General features: G+C 48.4%; 1 protein-coding gene across 1 annotated transcript in view; it reads right to left on the bottom strand.

Moving 5' to 3' along the window:
- The window catches only part of BAG6 (BAG cochaperone 6), a 49,309-nt gene that overhangs the window by 11,807 nt on the left and 13,039 nt on the right, over nucleotides 1-24,463 (bottom strand). The window contains 15 exon segments of the mRNA XM_060239093.1: nucleotides 443-589; nucleotides 2,491-2,615; nucleotides 2,721-2,823; nucleotides 5,119-5,172; nucleotides 5,288-5,457; nucleotides 13,918-14,242; nucleotides 15,310-15,579; nucleotides 15,582-15,613; nucleotides 18,372-18,456; nucleotides 18,608-18,720; nucleotides 18,889-18,996; nucleotides 19,150-19,227; nucleotides 20,085-20,364; nucleotides 20,616-20,813; nucleotides 23,694-23,823. Of these exon segments, the coding sequence (XP_060095076.1) occupies nucleotides 443-589; nucleotides 2,491-2,615; nucleotides 2,721-2,823; nucleotides 5,119-5,172; nucleotides 5,288-5,457; nucleotides 13,918-14,242; nucleotides 15,310-15,579; nucleotides 15,582-15,613; nucleotides 18,372-18,456; nucleotides 18,608-18,720; nucleotides 18,889-18,996; nucleotides 19,150-19,227; nucleotides 20,085-20,364; nucleotides 20,616-20,813; nucleotides 23,694-23,823 (2,218 nt within the window).

Raw genomic sequence — 24,463 nt, 5'->3', positions numbered from 1 at the left:
CAGTATCTGTGCTCCCCGATACAAGGCAACACTGACTGGATTAGAAGATGATATTGGATTTATATCCCACCCTCCACTCCAAATCTCAAGTGGCTCACACTCTCCTTTACCTTCCTCACCCACAACAGACACCCTGTGAGGTGGGTGGGGCTGAGAGCTGCCCTTTCAAGGCCAACCTCTGCCAGAGCTATGGCTGACCCAAGGCCATTCCAGCAGTTGGAAGTGGAGGAGTGGGGAATCAAACCCCGTTCTCCCAAATAGGAGTCCACGCACTTAACCACTATACGAAACTGGCTCTCTAGAGTGCCCCACCACTCACAAAGAGGTGCCAGAACACACACACACACACACTGCACAGCCTGTGGAACAGAGCTGCCCCCTCCAGCCTCCCTCCCACCCCCCCCTTCCAGTCTGTGCCTTGCCATTCTTCTGTACGTATTACCTGGGGGGGATCGCCCACCCTGCGGACATATTGCAGGATTTGTTCCTCTGTGACGGGCATGTGCTCCAGGATGACCTGCAACCGCATGCTCATCATGGTGGTGAGCCAGCTCACCAGGGATGGGTTCACGTCTGCCGACATTCGCCTCTGCCACCGGGGATGGGCGGGGAGAGAGAGACAGAGGACCGTCAGGACAGGAAAGGAAAAGGGCTTGCAGTGATTTCCTAGCCTCAGCAGCCATCTTTTGTATACAAGATTCAACAACCCCAGCCGCTAGCAGCCAGCCTAGGAAAGTCACGAGACGAGGACTCTGTGGCAAGCTATTCTGCCGGAGATCTACAGAAGCGGGTCAAAGCTTTTGAGCAGCCTGACACATTTAAGGAAGTGGGGGATAAATAAATCATTCAGGCTGTGGAGACCACTACAAAAGTACCACAGTGATACACAGCAACATGTTTCCATGTAGTGCTTTCTATGTTTTAAACAAAGTGTGAGCACTCGTATCGAAGGCAGTGCTGCTTTCCACCAATCCCTCTGAAAAGAGCCCCTCTAAAGGTGCCAGTTTTCAGTTGCGGCCAAGCAACGTGACAAAAAAAAAAAAGGCCTGGTTTCCATGTGCTCCAATCCAGTGCAGTTTTATTCTGTGCCTTCCAAAGCAATCAGAGGCCGCATACAACAGGCACCCAGTGAGGTGGGTGGGGCTGAGAGAGCTCCTGCAGCTCTTTCAAGGACAGCTCCTGTAAGAGTTACGGCTGACCCAATACCATTCCAGCAGTTGCAAATGAAGGAGTGGGGAATCAAACCTGGTTCTCCCAGATAAGAGTCTGCACACTTAACCACTACTACACCAAACTGGCTCTTCTCCCACCCTCTTTTCTTCCCACAACACCCTTGAAAGGCAAGGTTGAGCCAAAAAGCATCTCATTGGCTCTCACAACTGACTCGGAGATCTGAACCCAAGTATTCCCCACTCCTATTCAGACAGACTAACAACTTCATTAGCCTGTGAAGAGAGCCTTTAGAAAGCAAGCAGATAGGTGGAAACTTCCATGTGTCTTTGCAAAGCTCCTGGAGTAACTGATGGCTTGATAAGCAAGAATTAACGTGAGCAAACAAACAGCACTAGCTTTACCGGCTGGGGCAGTCCAGTGAATACTGTGCAAGGACTTTGACTAGGCAGACGGGAGCTGAAATCCCTGCTCAAGCAGGCCAGCCCTGGACGGCTTTTGTCAATTGCTCTGACAGCCAAGCCTACCACACAAGGTTGTTGTGAGGATCAAGCAGGATAACTGCCGTGTGCACGTCAATGCCAGTGTTCCCTCTAAGCTACGTTCATGTGAGGTAGCTCACAGTTTTTTTAGCCTCTGGCTCACACATTTTTGTCTTAGCTCAGCCTGCTTAGGAAGGATGACCCCAGAGCAACCTAATTTATGTAGCAGCTCACAACTTTAATGGCAGTACCTTGCAAAGGAGAATTTTTGCTCACAGGACTCCACAGCTTAGAGGGAGCAGTGGTCAACCCTGAGCTCTTCACAGGACAGAAATGATGTATTAGAAACACATACATGGGCTCTTTTTGTAGCAGGAGCTCCTCTGCATATTAGGCCACGCCCCCCCTGATGTAGCCAATCCTCCAAGAGCTTAGAGAGCTCCTAGTACCGGGTTATTTCCATACACTACTATAAGCTCCAGGAGGATTGACTACATTGGGGGGGGGCATGGCCTAATATGGAGAGGAGCTCCTGCTACAAAAAGAGCCCTGGCAAAACTGAAACCATACTACATGGTTGCAATCCCACCCCAGAAGCCTCAGTCTGTATTGCATCTATGTGGTGTGCATTTGCAGACCTCCCACTGGGATTTTCAATGGAAAACTGGGCAAGTGCCAAGCCCGTCAGTCAGGGTTACCCTGCACCTGGGAACGCCCCTTTCCAGCCACAGTCTTGGCCTGAGTGCCTCCACCCCCTGCTCCTCTCCGTCGGTTCAAACTGACCGAGCCGCCAAAATGGGGAGAAACGGTTCCAGCCCCAACACAGCTCCTCACTCACAATGCGGTCGTTGATGACGGCCGTCAGGGCTGCCTGCTCCCCTCGCAAACAGTAGAGGTTGAGGGCCAGGCACTCAAACAGGCCCTGGTTGCACAGCTCCAGCAGCCGGAACCCAAAGGAGTTGTCTGGAAGAGAAGGAAGAGACATCGTGGATCGGAAGGGAGGGAGCCAGCAAAGAGCCCAAAGCAAAAAGTCCCAGAAGGCCCGTCAGCTCTACTTTCCTGCCTTACCTGTACAGTGCAGGATGTGCGTGGCAATGCGGTTAAACTGCTCCTGCAAGAACTCCAGATTGGTACGGGTGATGTCCACACCATCATGGACTTGGACAGAGGCCTAAAGGGAAGGGGAACAGAAAGGATCAGAAAGCAGGGGGGGGGGGGCTGGCAGTTTTCTAGGCAGCTAACACCAACTTGAAATGGGTTCTGGAGTGCATTTGGGTGCGTGCGCATCAATTCTCTCTCAGCAGATATACATGGCCTGCAAGTGTGCCTACGTTGTACAAACAGCAGGACACATGTTCTGGGGAAATACCTACTTTGTTCACAAAAAAAAAAACCCTAAATCTCCCTGGAAAGAAGAAAAGCTACACAGAATAACTTTGAGTAGGTTTGCATGGCTGAAGTTTGGGCAAATCCAGGCATTCTGCTCAGACATCTTAATTTTTTTAAAGGAAAGGAGGAAGAGAAGACCTAAGGAGCCTCTGGTCTTCCTCCTAAGGAGCCAGCACTGCCTCCAAGCCTAAAGCCTTCATGACTCAAGGGCCATTTGCAGCCCCAGCACCTACCAGTGACTCAGCCCAACACAGGCTGCTTCCACTTAGCTCCTCACAAACAGACTTGTGAGTTGTCTTCAGTGCTCCCTCCCCACTTTGATTGGTGGGGTGGGGGGAGTGCCTTCAGTCTCTTGCCTTCGGCACCACATGCTATCCCCACTGAGGCCTGCCAAGCCACAGCTTTCATTCCTCGGGCCTAGAAGATCCAACCACAGAGTAGCTGCTGATGAGGCAAAGCACCCCCACCGTGCCACATGCTTTCTTGCTCTCTTCTTCCAACCCCTCGGCAAGCAAACCGGAAGCTGACACACCCAGCCAGGCACCGTGGAGCTGGGAGGGAAGCTGGGGAATCAGCACGTGGGCTTCCTTTCTCCCCTTGAACTGTCTTGTAGCCAGTCTGGGCTTGGTGAAAAGATGAAGCACCTGCCACTGCAGCAGCTTTGGCTTCCCCCCCCCCCCCTTCCACTGCACTGTGAGGCAGCTCAGATCTCCCCTCAGGCACCTCCTTCTTTATGCTCAAGCAGTGGAAGCAACAGCCTCAGCCAACCACAGGCCTCCCCCACGGCAGCCACCAGCTCTCAGGACTCCTTCCATTTTGAGAGCCAGTTTGGTGTAGTGGTTAAGTGTGCGGACTCTTATCTGGGAGAACTGGGTTTAATTCCCCACTCCTCCACTTGCACCTGCTGGAATGGCCTTGGGTCAGCCATAGCTCTGGCAGAGGTTGTCCTTGAAAGGGCAGCTGCTATGAGAGTCCTCTCAGCCCCACCCACCTCACAGGGTGTCTGTTGTGGGGGGAGAAGATACAGGAGATTGCAAGCCGCTCTGAGACTCTGAATGGAGGGCAGAATATAAGTCCAATGTCGTCTTCCCAGTGACTCCTCTAGCCACTCGCATACCAGTACATCACAGTGGCCCACATGGTCTCATTTTCACCACTGCCTATCAGTGAGATAAAAACCCCACCCACCCAGGATTGCAACCTTGGCTATGCAACTGCCCCCACTCTGAAAGAGCACAGAAAAGCCATACGATGTGACTGGGGGCGCAGGATTCAGCCTCCTGAGGAAACAGGCTTCTAGATTGCAGAGATGCATAAAAACACGGGCAGGAGGTACTGAGAGGAACAAAACCCCTCATGTGCAGGGGGCAAGACTCCTCCCCCCCTTCCCCAGAGCGATCCCAATCCTAATTATGCTCACTTGAAGATGATAATGATGATATTGGATTTCTACCCCGCCCTATACTCTGAATCTCAGAGTCTCAGAGCGATCACAATCTCCTTTACCTTCCCCCCACACACACATACAACAAATACCCTGTGAGGTAGGTGGGACTGAGAGAGCTCTTACAGCAGCTGTCCTTTCATGGACAACCTCTGCGAGAGCTATGGTGGATGCAAACGGAGGAGTGGGGAATCAAACCCGGTTCTCCCAGACAAGAGTCTGCGCACTTAATCACTATACCAAACAGGCTCTTGCTGTAAAAACAGCAAGCAGACCCAACCCAAAACATTCTCTTCAGCTCAATGAGGTGCCCAGGGGATTCTAACCCATCTCATACAGGTCTTTACAGTTAGCACAATTTGTACAGGATGGAGAATCTCGCTTTTCTCAGTGTGCCAATTCAACTGTCTTTGGCACACCCAGCCCTGGCTCACTGAGAAGGCCATGAATGGACCCCATTCCCACAATGCTCCGGGGCGTCCCAAGCATTTCAGCACCCAGCAAGACAAAACTGAAGCCTGCTGCTTCCACACACACAGTACAAGGTTTGCTCCTATGGCTCAGCCTAGACTCCTGCTGTGTAGCTGAAGAAATTGGGGGGGGGGGAGAGGGCCGGAAGCAGGTCAGACTCACAAAGCTCTCGCGGATATACTCCTCTAAGCCATTGATCAAGTTGTAAGTGGCCATCTGGAAGAGCGGGAAGAGAGAGGGCAGCCATTAGCCAATGCCCGGAGGAAGGGGCCACGAGAAGCGGCGGCAGCGCCAAACCCAGGGCTTGGGTGGAGGCCGGCCCCCGTCTCACCCGGACGTTGCGTTCGGTGGGCTCCTGGCCATGGAGGTACTCCTCCCGGAAGAAGCGGCTGAGCTGGGGCTGGATCCGCTGCAGTGGCTGGAACTGCCCATGCAGCAGCATGACCATGTCGACCATGGAGAAGTTCTGGCAGATCAAAGAGAGGAGATCCCCGAAGAAGCCTGGAAACGGACAGGGCGGGAAGAGCAAAAAGAACAGAGGGTGTCAACACCGCCAACGTATCCCTCTTCTTTCCAACAAGGACAGGATGTTAAGATCTCCTAAGAAGCTTCTTCCCCCCTTAGGAGGGTGTCCCAGCTGAGGCGGAAACCCACTCCCCAGCCTGGATTTCCTCCTCCACTGACAGGGAAGGCTGCCTGCCTCAGCACCTTTCTGAGTTGCCTCCTGCCCAGCACCATCACGGCTGCCTGCGCTGCCCCTTCCTGTGGTGCAGAACATACAGCTGGGATACCTCTGGAATCAGGTCTGTTCCTGTCCCCCTGCTGGCTAGACCAAGCCCTTGGGACACTGGCCAGGCCAGAGAAAAGGGAGGTACGAGCAGGAGGACCCCTTCCTCCCCCTTTTATCCAGGGCTCACGGTCACAGGACTCTGCCAAGGGTAGAGAAGTTCTGGAAGGTCCACTGAGGGCAACAAGGCTGAGACATGAGCCAAGAGAGCTCACTTGGGGCTGCTTTAGGGGTGCTCTCTTTGCGCCAGTTTGAAATAGTGGTTAAGTGTGTAGACTCTTATCTGGGAGAACCGGGTTTGATTCCCCGCTCCTCCACATGCACCTGCTGGCATGGCCTTGGGTCAGCCAGAGCCATCGCAGGAGTTGTCCTTGAAAGGGCAGCTGCTGTGAGAGCCCTCTCAGCCCCACCCACCTCACAGGGTGTCTGTTCTGGGGGAAGGAGATTGTAAGCCGCTCAGACTCTGATTCAGAGAGAAGGGCAGGGTATAAATCTGCAGTCATCGTCATCTTCTTCTCAACAGCCCAGCCACGATACGAAGAATTAAATAATGGGGAAAAGGAGGGGGGTACTAAGTTCCAGAGGTCTGAGGGCAAGTACAAAATAACAGTAGAAGGAATATGGAAGATGTATATACAATTCAAAAATTACAAAAGTGAGAACAAACTATTGTAATCACCCTTCCCCTCGTACTCCCTTTTCAGCAGCATTCTCTTTGATGTATATATGACACTTACAGAAGTTGCCCTTCAAATATGAGCTACACTGTTTTTGAAACTACACGGTACGACACACTATGAATCTTGTTTTTTGAGTCTCTGGCTTCCAAATTTACCAGTGCAAGTTCATTCACAAGCGATGAAAAACAAAGCCGTAATAATTATTCTTCGAAGTTACATTGTACCGCATACCATCAATTTGCTTCTGAATTTCTGTCTTCTAAATCAGCAGTCCCCAACCTTTTTGGCACCAGGGACCGGTTTTGTAGAAGACCATTTTTCCACAGACCGGGGGGGGGGGGGGATGGTTTCGGGATGATACAATTGTGCACTTTATTTCTATTAGTTTGGTGTGGTGGTTAAGTGTGCGGACTCTTATCTGGGAGAACCGGGTTTGATTCCCCACTGCTCCACTTGCAGCTGCTGAAATGGCCTTGGGGTAGCCATAGCTCTCAGAGTTGTCCTTGAAAGGGCAGCTGCTGTGAGAGCCCTCTCCCACCCACCTCACAGGGTGTCTGTTGTGGGGGAGGAAGGCAAAGGAGATTGTGAGCCACTCTGAGATTCAGAGTGGAGGGCAGGATATAAATCCAATGTTGTCATCTTATTGCAATTATTTCTACATTGTAATATATAATGAAATAATTATACAACTCACAGTCCGGTTGCTAACAGACCAATACCGGTCCACAGACCAGGGGTTGGGGACCACTGTTCTAAATTAACTTGTACAACATCGTTCATGGCTGAACAAAACAGGAATTTAGCCAGCATCTTGTCTTGTTTATCTTCTTTAACTCCTAAATGCCTCACTGATACGCCAATTTGCAGTATGGGGTTTTTTCAATTTGCTAACTCTTTTGGATATACCATTGTAGAATATATAACTAAATTTGTCATCATTCTAAAGAAAAATCCTGATATTTTGTATTTATAAGAAAAACCTTTCCGTTTCAATCCCTCTATCTCGTTATCTTCTTGGATTCACATAAGCAATATCTCTAAAGTAATTATAAATATCAATGGAGATAAAGCCTTGTCTCGTTCCTTTACCTATTATCATTTTTTGTTAAATCTGCATTTATACAGTCTTGCTTGTTGTTCAGTATATATCGCCTTCACCATTCTTACAAAATCTTCTCCCAATCTCAATTTCTCCATTACTGCAAACATAAAGTCCCAATGCACATTATCAAATGCTTTCTCTGCATATGCAAAAAATAGTACTACTTCTTTTTCATGATGTTTCTCATAATATTCAATAGTATCTATCACTGTTCTAATATTATCTCTAATTTGCCTCCTGGGAAGAAGCCCTGTTTGCTCTTCTTTAATAAAATTATTCAAATGCTGCTTCAGGTGTTCTGCCAATATTCTAGCATATATTTTGTAATCACTGTTAAGTAATGAGATTGGTCTATAATTTTTTACATTTGTGGCATCTCTATCTTCTTTCGGTATCAACGAAATTACTGCTTCTTTCCAAATATTAGGTATTTTCCCATCTGTTCTTATAGTATTCATCAGTTTCTGAAGTTTTGGTAGTAGAGCCTCCTTGAAAACTTTATAAAATTTTGCTGTGAAACCATCTGGACCGGGTGCTTGTTTTCCCAATTTCATTGAATTGCCGCCTCTATTTCTTCCTTCCCAATGGGTTCATTTAATACCTTCTCCATATTTTTAGTTAAGGAGTTTACATTAATTTTCTGTAAATATGCATCAATTTTTCCCTTCACATGACTTTTAAACAACTTGGCATAATTTATAAAATTCTCTCTTGATTCCTTCCTGGTCAACAATTTCCTTAACTCCCGAAATAATTTTATTAATAATTTCATTTTCCCTTTTTCTTTTCATTTGCCAAGCCAGTTATTTTCCAGGTTTATTCACTCCTTCCAAAGATTTTTGTTGAAGCCTTTTTAGATTCCATTCCACTCAGTTGACTTTGTAGTATTGTAATCTCCCTTATAATTTTCTTTTTCCCGGCCTCTTTTTGAGCTCCTCCTCCTTCTTTTCAATCTCTTTTTGCAAATCTATCATTTGTTTATCTTTGGCTTTCTTATGTTTATTGTTCAATGTAATTAGAATGCTCCTCATTACCGCTTTATATGCATCCCATACCGTTTGGAATTGAATATCCTCATCATCTTTTATTTGAAAGAATGATTTAGTCTCCTTTTCCAGAGACTCTACTACCACCTTTTTTCTGCAGCAAATCTTCATTTATCCGCCATCTTAAAGTCTTTTTTGTGGATTTTGCAGACCACATTAATGGATTGTGGTCTGCCCCTACTTTAGGAAGAATCTCTATTTTTTTGTTATAAGTCCCAGATTTTTTTGTAATCCACAACGTATCAATCCTTGAAAAAGAATTATGTCTTGCTGAAAAGAAAGTGTAGTCTTCTACTTTGGGGCTGAATTTCCTCCATATATCCTCCAGACTTTCTTGTTTAACTAATTCAAAAAATGATTTTGGTAGTTTTCCTTCATTATTTTTTTCCCCTGATCTGTCCAAAATATTTTAACCGTTCCATTAAAATCTCCCATTAACATAATTTGCTCATATGTCACTTGGTCTAATTGTTGCATAATATTCTTTTAAAAAAGAGTCTTTTGCTCCATTTGGGGCATACAATCTCAATAACAAAGTTCTTTTATGATTTAACATCACTTCCACCACAATGAATCTACCATCATAGTCTTTAAAAATCAACTTTGGGTCTAATTCTTGCTTCACAAAAAAAACCACACCCCTTTTTTTCTCCTTAGCCAATGAACAAAATTCCACACCAAGTTGCTTATTCCATAAAAATTTGTAATCCATTTGTTTAATATGTACTTCTTGTAGGCAAATTATATTACATTTTTGCTTCCCAATCCAATGAAAAATTGTCCTTTTTTGTGGTGAGTTAAGTCCATTTACGTTCCAAGATATTAATTTGTAATCCATCATGGTTTTCTATTTTTAGTCTGTACCCCCAAATTCTTTATGCTCCTCCAAAGACTTCATCATATCTTGGGTGGTTGTGATGGTACATCTCTTCCCTTTATATTCAAAACCCAGACCCTCTGGAAGTATCCATCTGTATCTTATTTCACTTTCTCTCAACTTGTCAGTCAGCTTTTTATACAGTCTTCTGTCATTTATCACTTTCCTTGGCAATTCTTTCATAATTCTTACACTACTGCCATCCACCTCCAATTTGCTCTCAAATTGTTTGCTTAAAATCCTACCCACCAGTTCTCTTGTCACAAATCTTACTACCACATCCCTTGGTAGTTTATTTCTCCTTGCATATTCTGAGTTGACTCTATAAATATAATCATAAAAATAACTGGTTTCATCAGGGTCGTCTCCCAAAAATACAGCAATGATTTTTATTATATATGTCCTTAAGTCAGTCTCATTAGACTCAGGCACCCATCTCATACGTATCTGATTTTCCATTAACTTGCAGTCTTGTAGTACTACTTTCTCCTGCATTTTTTAAATTGTGGAATCCACTGTATTAATTTTTACATCATGGTCTTTCACTTTTTCTTCAACCTCCTGCATTTTCTTTGACACTGCCAAAAAGTCTTTACTGAGAACTTCTATATCTTTTTTTAATTCCTTCTTACATTCAGTTATAGAGTCTTTTATCACTTTAACCAATCTTGCCTCCATGGCATCCATTTGGTCTTGTGTTTTTGCCCTTTTCTCCTCTTCCAATGTCCTAGCCCTCATATGAATCTGCTTTGCTCCTGATTTTTGGGTAGACATCACAGCCTTCCCATTGTAAATATAGGCTTTAAAGTTGACGTCACTAAATCACTTTTTAATGGTACAGTCTTATAGAATAGAGCATGCCCTTTCCAATGAGCCCAAAATCGCCGTTCCCAGACGCTCCAAAGTCAAGATATTAATTTTTTAAATTTTGTTTTCACCAAGATGGCGTCCACAGCTTTTTTGTCCCTTTTTAAAAAAAAATTCCTTTTCTTCTAGCATGCTCCAAAATAGATTCCAATCCTATAGTCCAATAAATTTAGGCTTTTAATGATGATATTTACTGGCACTGCTAATTTTTAAAGTCCCGTTACCTTTTAAATTTTTTTTAAACTTTTGACTTTCTTTCAATGGCCACGGATCTTTCTCTATGGTTATAGTCCTAGAGGGGCTAGGAGGCTAGGAATTTTCCCTTCTCTTAATGGCCACTTCCTTCCTTTCTTGCCATGAAGTCTCATAGTCTATAGTTGAGAAGTCTCACAATGCTTCTGTAACGTCACTTCCTGTGATGTCTTGTTGATCTGCAGTTCTGTTCTGTTTCGGAGGGGGTTGCCCAACTGCAGGTATTCAAAACAGTTTTTTATTCTTCCTCTTTTAACCTTATTCTTGAATTCTCTTAGTCCCAAATTTATCCCCTCCTTCTTCTTCTTTACTTTAATATAACATAGATATATCCAGACCTTTATTTTTTCTCCAAATGAATCTTATTTTAGTCCCGGAGTAACAGATAAAGATCTTTACCTTTAAAAGTTATGATCCTTTCCAGCACCGTTCTCTTCCAAAAGTAGATGTTAATTAGTCCCAAAGAAGCTTTGGATCATGATGAATTGAAGTTGATTTAACGACCCCAGTAGTCCTCTGTAGACATTGTAATGCAATTCTTCTCCGGGGACTTTTCAAAGCCGAAAAGAAACCCCACTGGGATCCCTTGTCAGCCAAAGTAAATCCCCTCAGAATTTAATGAGCATGTCTTGGCCATCTCCTTGCCTAGAAGATGTAGGCAGCAGGCGTTTAAATCACCTTCTCTGCCCAGAACAGAGGTTCTAATCTGCTCCTCTATTGAGAAGCACGTCAATCCTCCATGACACCAAGCCGGAAGTGTTTGCTGATGATGTAATGTTTATAAATGAAAATCCAACTCAAGTTACACCATTGCTGCTTCGTAAGATATAAGAATATGGAGAGCTGGCAGGATTCTATATAAATAAAGAGAAGTCAAAAATTTTGTGTAAAAATATGTCAAAGAAGAAAAATCCTGATATTGTTCCCACGTACTGCAATTACGGCACATTATGCTGTTTTTTGTAATTACAATTGGGGGGGGGTGGCGTCCCTCTGGGTGTCCTGCCCCCCCCCGGGAAAGTGCATGCACAATACATCACCTCTCCTTTCCCGGTGTAGTGAAGGCTACGTGGTCACTGTCTGGTCCCCCCCCCCCCCGTTTTCACAGAGTTTGCCATGTCATGGTGCGACCGAATGTCCGGCGGTATAACCGGATGGGCAGGCTGGGCTCACCAACCTCGCCAGCCAAGAGAAGGAAAACTCTAACATCAAGCCCGGGCAGACAGAGCTCGTTAATGTAACATCTACCACCTGGAGGACTCGCGGCCGGCGTCCCGGCTTACTGGGCCATGGCAGATGACCCCATGGTGAAAGGGTGGAGCCAGTACTGCGCTTCACCTAAAAATTCCTCTGCGCAGGCCTGAAGGGTATCCACATCCACAACCCACAATGTGGACTGCTGCACCTTTCTTAAATCTTCATTCGCGAAGTCAAGCCGAGAATCATTTTTTCACACTTTTGTAATTTTTGAATTATAGATGCACATTCAATATTTCTTCTACAATTATTCTATAATTACCTTCAGACCTCTGGAGTTGGAAAGGACCTCCAGGGTCATCTAGTCCAACCCCCTGCATAATGCAGAAAACTCACAAACACCTCCCCTAAAATCACAGGATCTTCATTGCTGTCAGATGGCCATCTAGCCTCTGTTTAAAAACCTCCAAGGAAGGAGAGCTTTAAGTGGATGACCCACTCTGGGTTGACCCCAACCAGGTTGAGATTCAATCCCTTCAGGGCTTGGAGCGTGTGTTCTCCTTTGACAATAATTATTGTTGAGCAGGGCCACTTCAATTACTGTAGACAAGACCCCTTTTGTGATTAAATCACTTTTTGATTTTATTAATACATAAAGTGCAAAGCAGCAATATCAATATATAGGAGATTATGATGATAATAAAAGCATAGGCAAGCAATATCTACCTCGATTCCCCTTCACGAGTTTTAACGTGTTCCTCCGATGAAGAGAAGGCATATAATTGGGACTATCTTTTCTCTTTATATCTCTTCTTATTTCTTTCTTCTTCCAATAAGCTTCTACTTACTACAAACTTTTCCAATAACTGTCTATTATCTAGGCAAAAGATTATTTTTGTCTAACCTATAGCATTTTTTTAATATACTGGTTTCATTATCGCTAAACAGGCTTTGTTGCAGCTAAGGCTTGCGGTTCTTATCATGACTCCTCTTTTGTCTGAGCTCTTGGCAGTACATTGTTTATTTTAATCACTTCTTTGTGCTAGCCTCATTTCCCAACACCACCACCTCCTGAGGAAGCCTGTTCCACCGAGGAACATAAGAGAAGCCATGTTGGATCAGGTCAATGGTCCATCCAGTCCAACACTCTGTGTCACACAGTGGCCAAAAAAACCACCCAAGTGCCATCAGGAGGTTCACAAGTGGGTCTAGAAGCCCTTTCACTATGCCCCCCACACACAAGCACCAAGAATACAGAGCATTACTGCCCCAGACAATTCCACTAATATCCTGTGGCTAATAGCCACTGATGGACCTTTGCTCCATATTTTTATCCCATCCCCTCTTGAAGCTGTCTATGCTTGTAGCCGCCACCACCTCCTGTGGCAGTGAATTCCACATGTTAATCACCCTTTGGGTGAAGAAGTACTTTCTTTTATCCATTCTAACCCGACTCTCACGCTCAGAAGTTCTTCCCAATGTTGAGCCAGAAATTCTTTTGATTTAATTTCAACCCGTTGGTTCTGGTCCTACCTCCTGGGGCACAGAAAACAATTCCACACCATCTTTTAGATGACAGCCCTTCAAGTACTTGAAGTTGGTGATCATATCACCTCTCAGCCGCCTCCTCTCCAGGCTAAACATCCCCAGCTCCTTCAACCTTTCCTCATAGGACTTGGTCTCCAGACCCCTCCACCAACTTCGTCGCCCTCCTCTGGACCCGTTCCAGCTTGTCTATATCCTTCCTAAAATGTGGTGCCCAAAACCGAACACAATACTCCAGGTGAGGTCTTACCAGAGCAGAGTAAAGCGACACCATCACTTCATGTGATCTGGACACTATACTTCTGTTGATACAGCCCAAAATTGCATTTGCCTTTTTAGCTCTGTCATTTAGCTCTGTCATTGAGCCGCAGCCCTTCCACTTGGGCTTGTTCTGCAAGTGGGTTCTGAAAAGTGGTGGGTCTCTCGTTCAAAAGGTTTGAGATGAAGTGGTTTAACCACAAAAAGGGAAATGCTCCTTCTGAGGGACTCAAGAGAAGCAGCAGCCCGAAGTCCAGAGGATGGGCACTTGAATGCACCTGGGCAGGACCAGTCTTGCTAGCTATCTCTACACACACACCCCAGCAATGGACCCTCAGGAGACTCCTTACCAAGGGCCCCCTCGGTGCCCGGCTCAAAGATGTTGTTGGTGGCACTCAGGCGCTGGATGAAGTCAGCGATGCTCTCCGTGCTGCCCTGCTGGGCGCTGAGGGAACCCATCATGGACGACAGCACCCCCTGGACCACGCTGGTGAAGAACTCGGGCGGCAGAGCATCCGTTGAGGCGCCCCCACGAACCCCACTGCCTCCGCCCGGCCCAGCCGACGGCACCTCTGGCCCGCTTGGAGGAGCGGAGGGGGGAGGTGGCGGAGAGGCGGCAGGCGGGGGCGGCGTCTGCTCGGGGGGATGCAGGGGAGCCGACCCCATCTGTGTTGCCTGGCAGGGGGAGAAAGAGGTGGTGGTGAGACTGGCACAGTGCAGGGAAGCTCGACTGCAAAGGCTTCTGGAATGACTCTGGTTCCTCCCAGCAAACCTCAGGTTGTCAGGAAGCTCAGAAACAAAGCATCATGGGGGGGGGGGCATCTGGACCTTAGTGTTTAAAAGAATTTGCCACCATCTAGCATTGCGGAGGAGATTCTCTCTCTCTCTCTCTCTCTCTCTCTCACACACACACACCAGCAGCAGCCACCAGAGGCTCTCAACCACAGTGACCCTAAAGGAGAAATGTGGACCAAGTGAGAAAGTTTTGACTGCGCAACCTCAAGCTGGGCACCCTTGCAGGCATGAACGTTTCCAAGGATCCCAGTCCCTCTGGCCTGTGCTGCCAGCCCATTAATGCGGGTTCCTATTTAACTCCACCACCCCCCCCGACACACGCACACACACCTCATCCCCTGGCCTTCCTTTCTAGAAGGAATTTTGCACTTTCTCTGTTCTAATATCCCTCTAGAGGCACACTCTCCCCCTTTTTGGATAAAGCTGAACACATCCAAGTCCCCTTTCTTCAGTGCTGGACCACCAGTACCTCCTGCCTGGGATCGTCTCCTCTAAGCTCCCTCATTTATTTTCCTATTTGGAACGCTGCTGCCATTTTCCATCTGCGACTAATGGCTGGCAGATGGCAAATGGCAGCGGCATTCCAAATAGGAAAATAGAGAAAGCCTGGAATACAGTGAATGGTAATGAATTAAGGCATCACCAAACTACTGCACTTATAAACAAAAAGGATTATCTAGATTCGAAACGAGATTGGACCGGTTCTGGTATCATCATTGGACTGTATTGAGTGAATGCTGCATAATTTATTTCATGGACAATAGCATGTGTGCTTAGGATGGTATTTTTGTCACTGTAAATGTATATTGTCAGTGCAATTTTGTATTGCATAGAAAGAATCACTTTAATTATATTTTGATATTGTTTTTTTACACGGAGAGTATTTTCTTGTTATTTCCTGGTCATTTTACCCAGGCCTGGAGTGACTGAAAGGGCAAAAGACTCACCTGCAGGAAGTCCGTCATGCCTTGCAGGAAGGCGGGGACCCCTGGCATGGCCACGGTGATGGTGGGGGATCCCACGCCGGCCACCCCGGCCATGTTGGAGCCAGCTGCCCCCAGGATGTTCCCCAGCAGTTGAGAGAGCTGGAGCTCAGTCGCAGCAGTCGGGGGCTGGCCCGATGGGACAGGCCCTCCGGGAGCACCGGCCGAGCTGCCCCCCGCAGCGGTGGTGGCGGTGTTGGTGGTGCCCGCGCTGGCAGAGGCTGTCGGAGGGGAGGCGGAGGTGGTGGTGTTGAAGGTGGTCTGGCTGCTGACGGACGAGGGAGTCGAGGAGGAGGAAGTCCCGCTGCCCTGAGCTGGGGAGAAGATACAGAGATGGCTGCTGGGTGCAGGTCGGGGTGATGATGCAGGAGCATTGGGGAAGAGGGAGGGGAAATTACCAACCATCAATGACACCCCATTTCTCTGGTGCGAGGCATCCAACTCCCCCATAGACAAGGATGGACTACGAACCCCCAATTTTTTTGTTCCCCTTCAGCAGGCCAACAGCATCACACAGACTAAACATCGTCCCAGATTTCCTCATTCCATCCTTCTACACTGGCCTTGAATGGCAACTTTCAATACTACCATGCACCTCCAAGTTATCCTCCCAGCCTTCCGCCAGCCCCCAAACACCACATACAGTGCCTCCCGAAACTGTTAGACATGGGTTAGAACAGATCAAAGGAAGTGCTTCTTCACCCAAAGGGTGATTAACACATGGAATTCATTGCCACAGGAGGTGGTGGTGGTGGCTGCAAGCATGGACAGTTTCAAGAGGGGACTGAATAAACATATGGAGCAGAGGTCCATCAGAGGCTATTAGCCACAGCGCATTGTTGCAACTCTGTCTGGGGCAGTGATGCTCTGTATTCTTGGTGCTTGGGGGTGGGGGGGGCAACAGTGGGAGGGTTTCTAGTGTCCTGGCCCCACTGATGGACCTCTTGATGGCACCTGGGTTTTTTTGGCCACTGTTTAACACCGAGTGTTGGACTGGATAGGCCACTGGCCTGATCCAACATGGCTTCTCTTATATTCTTATGACACACGCCGGACCATTTTTTATTTCCTTCATTTATACCCTGCCTTCCTCCAGGATGGAGGACCCCCCCCCCAGCAGCTTGTCTCTTCTCCATTTATCCTCACAACACCTCTGTGAGGCAGGTAAGTGTGTGGAATGGCCAGCCAGCTTCTACAACAGAGAGGGGATTTAAACCCAGGTCTCACAGATCTTAATCTTACTTAGATCTAGATCACAAAATCTGCTATTGATCCCCGGGCCGAGGGAGGCAAGACTAAAATCCACCAGGGAGAGAGCCTTTTCAATCACGGCCCCCTACTGGTGGAACCAACTACCGGAAGAGGTTAGAGCCTTGTGGGAACCCCGTCCAGTTCCACAAGGCTGGTAAGACAGCACTATTCCGACTTGCCTTTGACTAACGATACCTAGAGCACTGAACCCCATCAGATATTAACAATACTAGCACCAAACTTTTTTCATTGTTATTTAAAGAATGCTGAATGTTGTATTATTTTAAATGTATCATGAATGTTTTACTGTGATTTTATTCTTGTGAGCCACCCTGAGCCTGCTTCAGCAGGGAGGGCGGGATACAAATCCAATAAATAAATAAAATAATCTGACATTCTTAAGTGCTACACCACACTATATGCCACGCTAGCCAGAACGATAACAGGACTTTTCACTAAAAGTTTCCCAGGAAAAAGAAATGGTCAAGTCCACACAGGTTTTTTAAAAGTGGCCTGAATTCAACTATGTATGGACTTCACAGAGGGGGTCCTTCCCACTTTCATAAGAACATAAGAGAAGCCATGTTGGATCAAGCCAATGACTTATCCAGTCCAACGCTCTGTGTCACACAGTGGCCAAAAACCCCAAGTGCTGTCAAGATATCCACCGGTGGAGCCAGAAGCCCTTCCACTGTGCCCCTTCCCAAGCACCAAGAATACAGAACTTCACTGCCCCAGACAAAGAGTTCCAACAATAAGCTCTGGCTAATAGCCACTAATGGACCTCTTCTTCATACGCTTATCCACTCCCCTCTTGAAGCTGGCTATGCTTGTAGCCACCACCACCTCCTGTGGCAGTGAATTCCACGTTAATCACCCTTTGAGTGAAGTAGTACTTCCTTTTATCCGTTCTAACCCAACCGCTCAGCAATTTCATTGAATGCCCACAAGTTCTTGTATTGTGAGAAAGGGAGAAAAGTACTTCTTTCTCTACCTTCTCTATCCCATGCATAATCTTGTAAACCTCTACCATGTCACCCCGCAGTCGACATTTCTCCAAGCTAAAGAGCCCCAAGTGTTTTAACCTTTTTTCCTAGGGAAAGTGTTCCAACCCTTTAATCATTTTAGTTGCCCTTTTCTGCACTTTTTCCAATGCTATAATATCTTTTTTGAGGTGCGGTGGCCAGCATTGTACACAGTACTCCAAATGAGGCCGCACCATCGATTTATACAGGGGCATTATGATACTGGCTGATTTGTTTTCAGTTCCCTTCCTAATAATTCCCAGCATGGTGTTGGCCTTTTTTATTGCAATCGCACAGTGTCTTGACATTTTCAGTGAGTTATCTACCCTCCAGCTACCAGCTAGTGCCCACCCAGTCCATTTCCCCTCCAGCTACCAGCTAGTGCCCACCCAGTTTGACAACAAGTAATTCTTCAGCGTCAGTGGACCCTCAGAAACAGCACAGGAGTCAAAAGCTGGGGGGGACGGGAAGTCTGCAGTGGGAGGACGGCAACAGCAAAAATTACGTCCATCCGTTTGCTGCCTTTTCTCAGAACTCTCACACCACCCTGTTGAGGACACTGTAAGACTTGATAAATTCCAATGATCGCACACGTCAATGTGTGTCACACACCCTTGCTATCCTAGAGGGGTGGAACAAAGTGCATGGGCATGAGCAGCACTGCATGCCATTGCTTAGCCAACACAAACGCCTTCCCCGCAACCTGCCAGTGTTCTGTACCCCCCCTTCCCTCCGGGTACCGCCACCTACCCACTATCACTGGCTGCATGAGGAGCTGCCCGACCAATCCGCTGATCATCTGGGCCAAGGAAGCATTTCCGCCCATGCCAGGGCCCTGCGAGGGAAGGGGAAACACCGTTGCCTGGGAACAGCAACAGCATTGTTTTCAATTTTGCAATCTGCCTTGAGCCTCGGAAGATAAAGCAAGTGAGTCTCTCAAACCAAGAGCCCCGCCCCGTCCAATCCCCCAGAGCCCCCTTCCTCACCCCTTGGCCTGGTGCCTGGGGTGACCCAGGGTGAGTGGGCCGCACGGAGGGAGCGGAGGGCCTGGCGATCACCACGCGTGTCGGAGCCGACTGGAAGACTGGGACTTGCTGGCCTATGAGAGGGAGCAGAAGAGGGCAAAAGCCATCACACTTGGAACTTGGTCACTGAAACCAATAGCACTGGGGTGGGGTGGGATGGATGAATAGCTGCTGCCTCTCCTTTCCTATCCCGCCTGGAACAGCACACAAGCAGGGCACTTCCAGGTTTTGTGGATGGCTACCTGTAGCTGCAGAAGCTGCCGCCGCCATGGCTTGCTGCGTTATCTGGTGGGCCACCGCCTGCATGAACTCTGGTGGGAGGCTGGGGAGGGGCATGTGAGGAGCACCACCTGGAGAGGAGACACACAAACGAAAGCACGGCTCGTGAACCAGAAGCCCAAAGCCACCAGGGGTAGCACCCCCCTCCTTGCCCTTTGCTCTCCGCACTCTCATCCCCCCCCCCCCAAATATTCTAGCTTGGAAGCCTCCTCCATTCTCCTTACCCATCCCTTGGCCGGGTCCAGCAGGCCCCATGGGGGGTGCGCCCCCAGCGCTGCTTCCTCCCACCTGGGAGCCAGAATCTAAATAGGGGGAGGAGAAGAGAGGGAGGAAAGTTATCAATGAACGCTCAGGCCTTAATAGCCTCACTGGCTTCCTTACGCTTTCCCACAAGTAACCAATTCTCTTCCCAGTTCCCAGCACTGAGACGCACACCCACACCCCTCGTTCCAGAGCTGCCCTGAGCCTACGGAAGGGCTCTCTGGCCTGTGCCACGGACCAAAGGTCAAGGGCTACTGGGAGACTGCACACACACTTCCAAGTGCCACCATGGCAGCAAGCAGCTGCAGGGACCTTACTCTTCTGGAGGGAAAACAAAAATCTGTTCTAATCGCCGGCTGCACTGGAAGAGCAAGCAGGAGGAAAGGCACCTCTGGCCTTGGCCACCAGCTCGTGATCTGAGCCGCCTTTACTGAAAGGTAGGGTTTTTAAGTCGGCCGACCAAGGACTCATTCCCTGGTCCAGAGGCAGCAACCCACAGAACAGGGGTTCTCTCCCCTAAACCATAAAGCAACAGCAGAGAGCCCTAACTCAGCCACGTTCCAGATTCCCAGAAGGCTCTCAAGCCACAGGCCAGCACCTCTTCCCTGTTTTCACCTTCCAGCACCAGCCAGGGGGCCTCCTACTTCTGAACAGGGAGATCCCCCTTCAACCATGGAACTCCCCACCAGAAAAACCAGGTGACTCTTATATCCCAACATCCTGCCCCATCCACATGGAGGAACTGGACCCTAACCCACCATTTCACTTATCTAACCTACTATTGCTAGGAGGGAGCCAGCAGATGGTAGAACAGCCCCAACCCCCACGACCTTACCCACCGCTGCCCCACAGCCAACACTCCCCGCCACCACCAAGGGAACTCCCGCGAAGAACTTGCCTTGGATGTTCATGTGCATCATCACCACCGGTTCCACGGTCTGATGCGAGATGCGGATCACGCGAGGGTGGCCCGTCTGGGAGGCCTGGGTCTGAGTCGGGGTGCCTCCTGGGGAAGAGGATGGGGGCAGCCCCTCAAGAGGCCGGCCAGCCTCCGCAGGACTGGGAGCACTGGGCTGGGTGGCAGAAGAGGGCTGGGGGCCCTGGGCAGAGGCGTCCAAGCTGGCCTGGGCAGGGCGAGCCCCGTTGCCTGTCATGGTGACCGTGGTTCCCACATTGATCTGGGGCAAGAGCAAGTTGTGGACGGGTTTAGAAGATGAAAGTCTGCCTCATTTCCCCTCCCCTCTCCACCCCCCACCCCAATTCAGTTTTAATGCGGTCAATGAGAAGCACCTATCAAAACACAGTGCCTCGTTTCTCTCTCCTGGCTTACCTGCTTACGGCCGGAGGTCTCCAGCCGCAGCCTACGCCAGCATTCCCAGGGCTGCGTGGGATCAGGGGTACTGCTGCAAGATGGGGACCCTTCACTCACCTGGATGGGAATGGCCGCCTGTTGCAACACCATGGGGGCTGTGTAGTGGGACATGGGTCGCACCACATGGAGGTGGCGGGGGGCATTGCAGGAGAGGTTGCAGCGCAGGTCCGAGAGGGCCACAAATGTGTTCCCCAGCAGGCGCAGGGACTCCCCCACTAGGTTGATGATTCGCTGGTCCTCTTCACGGCCCTCCGTCTGTTAAACACAAAATGCAGCTGAATAAAGGATGTACGCTCACCGCGTCCAGATTCCTTACAGTGTCTGGGGCGCTGTCAATCATCTAGGACAGGGATGGCCAAACCTGCTTCATGTAAGAGCCACAAAGAATAAGCATCAGATGTTTGAGAACCACTATAGATGAACAAACACTACACATGTTTTTGTTAAAACTCTTAATACTAAACTCAGTGGTGCTGCCACCTTACATGCTCACTATTCTCCCTAGGCTCTTGCGTGCTCTTTCCTTGCTCTAGGTGTCTGGATGATCTCTGTGATGGAGAAGAGTTTGTAAGCCTGCCTATTTCCCCTCTCCCCACTTCACACATGGTGGAAATAGTTGCCTACCTATGGGTCAGCACTCAGAGGCTAACTGATGTTCCAATGTTATGCACACTTAACTCAAGAGTAAGCCTCAACCTGCAGAAGCCACACAATACGTATGAAAGAGCCACATGTGGCTCCTGAGCAAGAGTTTGGCCACCCCTGATCTAGGGCCACTTCCATTAATAAACTTCAGGGGAAATCCCAATTTTCACATCCCTTGAACATAAGAGAAGCCATGCTGGATCAGGCCAATGGCCCATCCAGTCCAACACTCTGTGTCACACAGTGGCCATAAAAACCAAGTGCCATCAGGAGGTCCTTGTGTGTGTAAAGTTGCACACGCTGCAGCTGACTAATGGCAACAACTTGGGGTTTTCAAGGCTAGAGACGTTTCAGAGGTGGTTTGCCATTGCCTGCCTCTGTGTAGAGACCCCGTGGCATTCCAAGGAAGTCTCCCGTCCAAAGACTAACCAGGGCTGACCCTGCTTATTTTCTGAGATCTGACAGGATCAGGCTAGCCTGGGCCACCCAGGTCACCTCCCTGCCATGGTCTTCTTTATTCAGTGCTGAATCATCTAGCCGGTGCAGCACAAATTGCAGGAGACAGATATCCCCGGTAAGAACCAGCACTGGGAATTCTGATACGTTTGTTTAAAGCAGGGGTGAGGAACATCCGGCCCTCAAGATCACTTGGTCTGGCCCTTGGGGATTGCTGACCCCTTTCTTCCCCCCCATTTCTTTATTTCCATTTATTTCCCTTTCTTCCCCTTTCTTCATTTTCCTTTATTACCCTTTCTTCCCTCCATTTAATTTCCCTTCCCCCCCCCCATTCCTTGCTTTCCCTTTGTTTCCCTTTCTTCCTTCTTTCCTTTCTCCCTCTCTCTCGGCTTATTCTACAAAAAAAATGCCCTGGACCTAGGCATTTGCCTAGGGCAGGTCAGGTGTGTGTGTGCCAAATTAGGCTCTCCCCACATGACTTCAAATAGAAAAACAATGATCTGCATTAATTTTGCCAGCATGAATCATTCTCTTTCGGAGGAGCACTGTTTTTTAAGTTGATAATTTTGTTTGGCCCGCAAATGATGTTATAAATATCTAAATGGCCCTTGGCAGAAAAAAGGTTCCCCACCCCTGGTTTAAAGCTAAAGGGCCACCAACAAACTCCATTCCGGGATAAAGCCCAGCAGCAGGCAGGACCAATGAGGCCCAGGGAAAGAACCAGCCATCCCTTACCCAGACTGGCCATCAACCACCTTGCAACATGCTGATGAGGTGGATCCAGCCTGCCCCACTTCCCCCTCTCTGTGCCACTGATGCTTAGGAGTTATGAACGTAAGAGAAGCCATACTGGTTGAGCCAGTGGCCCATCCAGCCCAACACTCTGTGTCACAGAGGGGCCAAAATCCAGGTGCCATCAGGAGGTCCACTACCAGGGCCACAATATGAGTATGCATGAACCCCATAACTGGATATAAGCTAATTTCCCCTACCACAGGAAAAGGGCAGGGAGCTTAACAGTAGCATAAGGTAAGAGCCCTGCTGGATCAGAAAAATAGTTCATGTGGCCCATAATCCTGACACAGTGGCCAACCAGGTCCTCTGAAGGTCTAACAACTGGGCATAGCGGCTGAGGCCTTCCCCTGATGTGGCCTCCTGACTCTGGGATTCAGAGGCTTAATGCCTCTGAATGTGGAGGTTCCCCTCAGTCACCATGGCTAGTAGCAGCTGACAGTGTTATTCTCCATGAAGCTATTTAACCTCCTTTCAAAGATGGTAAGATTAGCAGGGTTGGCCCTAGAAACTCAGCTCTATCCCATATGTGGTTACAGGACAGCCTCTGAACACATGCAACAACAAAGGAGCATCAACTAACTTTTGACAGGAGCCACCTGAGAACAAGTGGCATCAAGCCGTAATTTGACAGCAGGTTGGCTTCTTGATATATAAGTATGGCATGGGGGGGGAGGGGGGAATTGCATGGGGGAATGGAGGAACAGGACACCAAAAAAAATCTAGTTTGCCATGAGCAGAAGAAACTGACATGAAAAGGGCTAATATCCACGAATGAGAAGTCATTCTTGTCTTCTGAAGGGCTGTGGCTCAGTGGCAGAGCATCTGCTTGGCATGCAGAAGGTTCCAGGTTCAATCCCCAGCAACTCCAAATAAAAAAGGTCCAGGCAAAGAGGCGTGAAAAACCTCAGCTTGAGACCCTGGAGAGCCACTGCCAGTCTGAGCAGACAAGACTGACTTTGATGGACCCAGAGGGGTCCAATTCAGTAGGAGGCAGCTTCATATGTTCAACATCCCAAGTTCAACAGATTCAATCCCTAGCATCTCCGGCTGAAAGAACCAAGCAGTGGGTGATGTAGGAGACCTTCGACTGAGACACTGGAGAGCTGCTGCTAGTCTGGGCAGACAGTTCTGACCTTGATGGACCAACTTCATGGGTGAGTCACAGCAATGCTCTGAAGGGGAAACCCCACGCAAAGCGAGACCCACTGAGCTACGTGGTGCAACTCAACACCCCCTTACGTTATTGTTGTAATCAGCAGTGCCAGCGGTTCCCAGGATCTCCTCGTATCTCTGCAGGAAGGGCTGCAGTCTGCTCTCCACCCCGCGGAGCTCCCCCAGCACTTCCACGTACTCTGCTGGCGATGGGTGACTGCAGGGAGAGACATCAATGGTCAGCCACTGCCCAGGCCCCAAGCCTTCCTCATGCCATCCTGGGGACACACCAATCGTACACTCCAATCGTACTCAAAATACCAAGTTCATAAAGTTCTTTTTGTCCCTTCAAGTGTGTAGAAAAACATCTCTTTTCAGACTTCTGGAAACTTCAAAGATGATCCACCCGCTCCCACGGGCTGATTTAAAGTGCTAGTCCTACTGTTGATTCCGTTGGCAAAAGCTCCTTTGTTTTCTTTGCTTAAGGATATTTATTATCTTCCCAAGTTGTTGTTTATAACTTCATGTGTCTTCAACGGCAAGATTCAAGTACATAAAGTGGGGGTTACAAGAGCCTCTGACGGGAACGCCAGCCTACGTTGACCGTTTCCCACAAGCTCTTTCTCAAAAAGGCATCTCCCACACACCACCTTTCATGCCAGCACTAGTCACGGAGAAATGCTCAACATAGAAAACTCATGAATTATGTTCACTGTAATTAAATCATATACTGGATGTATTTCCGTTAATATTCCACAGTTACTTCGTTGTTAGTCTGCCCTGGGGGCACTGCCTGACCACAGCCTTCCCGCTGGACAACCCCCTCAGGTTTGCCCTGAGGTAAGACTCTGCCCCAT

The sequence above is a fragment of the Heteronotia binoei genome, chromosome 5, assembly GCF_032191835.1.
Source record: "Heteronotia binoei isolate CCM8104 ecotype False Entrance Well chromosome 5, APGP_CSIRO_Hbin_v1, whole genome shotgun sequence".
NCBI lineage: Eukaryota > Metazoa > Chordata > Lepidosauria > Squamata > Gekkonidae > Heteronotia > Heteronotia binoei.
The sequence above is the reverse complement of the archived record's forward strand: the minus strand, read 5'-3'. Positions and strand labels throughout refer to the sequence as shown.